At 36.6% G+C, this 6,000-nt stretch overlaps 1 protein-coding gene across 1 annotated transcript in view; it reads left to right on the forward strand.

Moving 5' to 3' along the window:
• The window catches only part of scp2a (sterol carrier protein 2a), a 53,764-nt gene extending 48,423 nt beyond the window's left edge, over positions 1–5,341 (forward strand). The window contains exon 16 of the mRNA XM_041992585.1: positions 4,444–5,341. Within this exon, the coding sequence (XP_041848519.1) occupies positions 4,444–4,539 (96 nt within the window). The 3' untranslated portion in view covers positions 4,540–5,341. The remainder of the gene's footprint in view (positions 1–4,443) is intronic.
• Positions 5,342–6,000: the final 659 nt, after the last annotated feature.

Consider the following 6,000-nt stretch of genomic DNA (forward strand, 5'->3'; position numbering starts at 1 on the left):
GACGCAGCAGGACATTATGGACAAGTCAACGTCAGACTGACTTTTACTAACTGGAAAGAGCTTAGAGACGAGACAAGATGTAAGATGGATGCAGAATTAGTCATTGTTAGGAGATGCGCCATTGTGAGAAAATCTGTCAAAGATCAGTAGTGGGGCTTTAAATGTGATATTAAAATATTCAGTGGGTTCACCTTTATATATATTAATATTATTTATTGTGATTCAAGATTCTAATATCAAGATATTAGGTGTAACACATATTCATAGAAACTAACAGTCTTGGTGCTACTGGAGCTTAGTGCTGCATTTGACACAGTAGATCACACTTTTCTTTTAAGAAGACTTAAACATCTAGCTGGTTTCTCTGGTGCTGTTCACAAACGGTTCACGTCCTAACTTACAGAAATTTCCTGGGAGGTTTGGATACATTCTCCTCCAAGATTCATGAAATTACAAGTGGTGCACCTCAGGTTCAGTTTTAGGTCCTGATCTTTTCCATTTGTATATGCTCCCACTTGGTGGCATCATCGGGAGACATAGAATTAGCTTTCACAGTTATGCATATCTCCATGTTTCCTGATGATACCAGACCATTGGATGCCCTTTTTAACTGCATTTCAGATATCACATCCTGGATGGCAGAGAACTTTTTACAGCTTAACCGGGAAAAAACTGAAGTCCTAGTCATCAGCCCTAAGGCCCTGAGAGAGAAACATGTTTCTAAACTACAGGAATTGTCCCTGAATACATCTTTGCAAGTGAAAAGCCTGGGCATCTGTTTTGTCTCTTAGTGACCTTAGTTTTATTCCACATATTAAGAATACCACAAAAAGGTTTTTATCATCTCAAAAATATATCCAGAGTCCGCCCTATTCTCTCAGGGCAACACAGAGATGCTAATGCATGCTTTTATCATTAGTTGCATAGACTACTGTAAAGCCCTGCTGTTTGGTCTTCCTTAAAAGAATATTTTGGCCTTTCGGTTACTACAAAATTCAGCTGCACATGTCCTGATGAAGACCAGAAGGTGGGCCCACATTACACCTGCACTGGCTCCCCGTGTGTTTCAGGATCGATTTTAAAGTTCTTTTACTACTTTATAAATGCCGTAATGGTTCTGGGCCTTCTTAACTTTCAGACCTGCTTTTATCTTACAAACCCTCACTGACCCTGAGATTCTCTGGCACTGGTCTTCTAATCCTTCCTAAAGTCAGGACACGTACCCACTGGGAGGCATCTTTACAGTATTACAGCCTCCGCCTCTGAAACAGCCTGCCAGAGAACCTCAGGGCTTCAGGGAACGTTTGTGTTTTTAAGAACGGGCTCAAAACTCATGGTGCATCAGACGGTATTTTTTCAGTGACTCAGAAGACTTCAGAATATCTAACAAACACTGAACATTTTTTAATAATTAGAACTGATTTTATAAGTGCATATAAGTGAGACGAGGTCCATCTGTATGGACGAATCGCATCCATGAATACAAGTTTCTTCCTTCTGGTCTCTGCCCGTATGTTACCCCAGCTACTAAAACCAGATACAAGTTTTTCTTTGAGCTGCTCCATCCAGGCTCTAAACGCACCGGATGGAGCTGCACTGTGCTGTGCTGCTGCTGCTACTTTGCACCTGTACTTATTTATTTAACACTAGAACACTAATGTTATGTGAGTGTCATTCAAAACCAATGCAGCATGAGTGACTTTCACCCAACTTTAGCGTTCTAGGGATAATTACTTTTGCATGCACTTTGGTTTTAGATGATTCTAGACTGAGCGCTTGGCGCATTTATTATAATTTCTGCTCATATCTTTTTATTCTATTCTATTCTATTCTACAGTCATTTAGCAGATGCCTTTATCCAAAGTGACTTAATCTGAAAAGGTTGCTACCATCAGTAACCAACTCTGTTAAGATATCTTATATTTTACATGTTTTATGTTCTTTTATGTCCTATGACATTTGTGAATAGTGAAGTTGCCTGTATGCTGCAAACCAAATTGTCCTTTCAAGGGACAAATCAATAAAGTGAAGTGAAGAGTCATTTCAACATATTAAGCTCCTCTAAAGCTTTTTTCATCCACACATTCTTCCTGTACTAAAAATATAACTGAACATGCTGGCTTCACGTGTGAAAATATCTGGCATTTTAATTAAAAAAATTATTTAGCTAAATAAACTAAGACTGTAAACATTTGAACACGTTGATAATATTATGATGTAGTAATATTTTGTTTAAATGTATACAGTGTGTGATTTAAACAGAGCGGACATTTACTCTGATAAAATCCTGACATTGGCTCATTTTACTCACATCATGAACAAATTGCACCTGAGGCCAAAGGGAGGCAGCTTTTTAGATGCAGCTGTGTAGTAAAAAATAAGATGCTACCATTTTCATTCCAAGAAAAGAAATTAAAACGCACAAGGACCTTTTTTTAATTTGTTAATTTTTTTTTGTTGAACCAGACGTATTTGAAAGCACATTAAATTGCATGGATTTGTGTATGAACGTCCACAGCAGACAAACTGTTGTCTGTTCTGCTGCAGGTTTTTGGGGCAGTACATCCATCTGTTGTGCTATAAAAATGTTTTTGTTTTTGATGTCTGTTGTCTGTGGCTGACTAAATACCCTCGTCTGCCTGATTAATGCGGTTTAATGGGAAGTCTTAAAGCCATCTGAAAATAAAACCTCTGATTTCTCACTAGCAGATGTATGAACCGTGCTGAGCAAACTTTAAACCTTTACATTCTCTGAATATTTTGCCAGCAATGTGCACATTTAACTGATTTAATTTTTCCAGTACAGACGACCAAAAATGCCATGATTAAAAATAAATGTATAAATGCTACTAAATTAGATGGAAAAAATGCAATGATCAATGTATAAAATATGTAATTTATGCTTTATTTATTATTTATTTTATTACTTATTTATTTATACTTAGAGCTTGTATTTGGAGCTATGTTTTGTCATTTAATTTTCCTTTATTACTTTTTCCTCCTTTTTTTAAATCATATAACCTTGATTAAATAATTGTATGTTATGAATTTCTAAATGTAATTATTTTTATTTCTTCCCTGCATGTTCTCACACGATTTTTTTTGTGTGGGTAGCTGTCGTCCAAAGTGTGTCATAAAAGGTCTTTTTCAAAACTTAGTAAAAGCGACCACAAGCGTGATATACCGCAAAAATGCTGCCAACCGCTAGCTTAGCATGCTATCTGAACAATGGGTTTAAAGCAGCCAGCTGCGTAGCGTAAGCGTAGTGTAGTGTAAGCATGTCTGAAAAGCACCGAACTAGTATAACTGGGAAATGGTATTCTGGATCAGGCTCTAGGAAGAAGCCAGCACAATGGGAAAAAAATCAATAAGGTTGAAATTTTGGTTAAAAAATATAAGTAAAGTTTATTTACAACGCGATTTTTACAGCTAAAAAATTAAAAAGTGCTGTGCATAAAATGGGTGCAAGGTGAAATGTAACAACTCTTTAAAAAGAAAAAGCAAAACAGCGTTTCTAGCATTCTATTGCCGATGCCCACCTCCCCGACCACCACTCCTAGAAGGTCAGGTTAATTTATTTTGATCTTGTTATCTAGATAAGTCACAACCAAATTCATTTCCTTTAGAACAGGTGTCTTCTGTTTTCTTTTTATGATGTTATTTCTCTGGTTTATGACAGCATGTCATCTGTGTCCACTGAGATGTGTTCATTTCTTTATTATTTCTTATTTGGTACATAATTGAAACATTGCTGAAAGTATTTGGCAATATTATAACTTGCATTACGAATTACCCCAAAAATAAAATGGATATAAGTCTTAAAATACTGGATTATACTAAATGCTGAATTATTATTAGTCTTGCCTTCAGCTGGTGATTCATTTATTCTTTGGTACGGTCCATCTTCTTTCTCCATCTCTTTCATTCTGAACTAAATATGATTATTTTTAGCCCAACCACACAAAGATGGATGTGATGAGAGATAATGAGAAACCAATATGTAACTCCCATCCCTTCAAATTCTTTATTTATTTCCCTTATTTATTTAGCTTGTTTATTTTGGTGTGTTTTTTTCTTTTATATATTTCTCCATTTAATGACGTATTGACTTATTTATTCAGCAGTTTATACATAATTTTTATGGGTTATTGGTGTATGGTATGACACTGCATCCATATTTAACCTGCTGTTTTCTGCTATTCTGATATAAAAAAAATAACAAAAACTCTTCTAATAAAGAGGTTTAAACCAGAAAATAAATGCTTAAATTTTAATAATTTTCATGGTCTTGATTGCAAAGAAGCATTTTGAGTCGGCGGTTTTTAACTGTGTCGTGTTTTGGTGCATCAGAAAGTAATTTTTCAGTGACAGATCTTTAGTTCAAGGGGACAACGAAGTAAACAAGGTTGACGTTTTCTCTTTCTTTTCATCTCGTCACGCCAGGCGTACTCTGAAGGGAAGCTGAAGGTCCGCGGGAACGAGTCCATGCTCCTGAAGCTGCACAAACTCTGGATAACGCCACTCAATGCCAGGCTGTGAGACTTTGTGCTCACTTTTTCTTCAGTTCAGAATATGTGGAAAAACTAAAGTTTTTCCATTCAAATTTTACTAATTAACAAGTCCATTAAATTCTTTAATACCATAAATAGTCTCAGTAGACAGAAAACAGAACTTTATTTCCAGCTGCTACTTTCTAATATCAAAGCGTAAAGCTTAATTTTGTGTTGAAGTTGTTGGTCTGATCTGAATTTTGAAGCATCAGTGAGTTTTTAGAAGTAGAAATCACATGACACGCCATGTTTTATTAATCCTACAGTCAGAAAACTCAATGTGCCTCTTCAAAGTTAAGCTGCTTGTGGTTTAAAGCTGTTTTGAATTTAATTATTTTCATAAATCCTTTTGCAAGTAATCTTTAAATGATGGTAATTTTACTGATTAAATCTTTTCTGACAATTACCTCTGGAGTTTTCCTCCCTGAAAGAAAGACTTGATAAGTGATTTATGATATGAATAGTATGTGATGATGAAATTCAAGCAGTTTTGATATTATGGTTCACAGTTATTGTCTGAAGATGATTACTTTTATTTGAACAGAAATAAGTCATAACATGAGATCTCACATACTGTACCTGTTTTTGAAATGATGTAAATTTTTTATTGTTTTTAAATGAATAAATAACTTGGAAGTATTGGGGCCTGGAAAAATCAGTTTTTAATAAATAGTAATCGAGCTGAAAGGCTAATTAAAATCAGTGCAGTGATATGTAGCAGTGTAGTTGTGTTGGCGTGGCAACACACCACAGTGACTGTTTTCACAGATAAAGGGATTTCACTCGTCTCAGTTTGTGTCCTTGTTTTTCAGCCTTTGTGTCCTATTTCCCTGCCTCCCCATTGCTCATCCAGTTGTCCAGTTATTGGCATGTTGATCCAGACCTCTCCCAGTTGGCCTCCCCCGCCTCCGCCCACCACTGTGTGCAGTCTGTCAGACCCAGTCTGCTTTCCTAATTGTTCATATCTTATCACCTTGTTTTATTCCACCCCCACCCCTCCATCCTGTCGCTCAGCCGGCTGACCGGCTGGGTGAATTATGATGTTTTGCAGTAACATGATCTGACCTACATCTCTGGTCGCTAGTGGTGAGCTAATGGGTCTTTCAGAGATAACAACTACAAGGGGGCATGGGTAAATCAGTTCAAAGTAAGGGTAATGGGGTTTTGGTTTACCTCAAGCCAACTTTAGCTTAGCGCTCTTACTACTTTAGGATTATATTTTCCTAGGAAGTAAAAGGAAAGTGTGTGTTTAATACACTGTTATATTTAGTATACTGCACTGTTTGAGAAGTCCTAGGAACTCTGGGAAAGGCCGGATGTTTGCAGGGCATCACTGAAGCCATCCACTCACCTGCTTCAGACAAGTGCTGCTTGTCAGACACACAGATTCCGACTTTATAAAACATCCTGCTGAACACATGTGCAACCTGTAGTTTGTTTTATACTGACA

Source organism: Melanotaenia boesemani, chromosome 8, assembly GCF_017639745.1.
Source record: "Melanotaenia boesemani isolate fMelBoe1 chromosome 8, fMelBoe1.pri, whole genome shotgun sequence".
Classification (NCBI taxonomy): Eukaryota; Metazoa; Chordata; class Actinopteri; order Atheriniformes; family Melanotaeniidae; genus Melanotaenia; species Melanotaenia boesemani.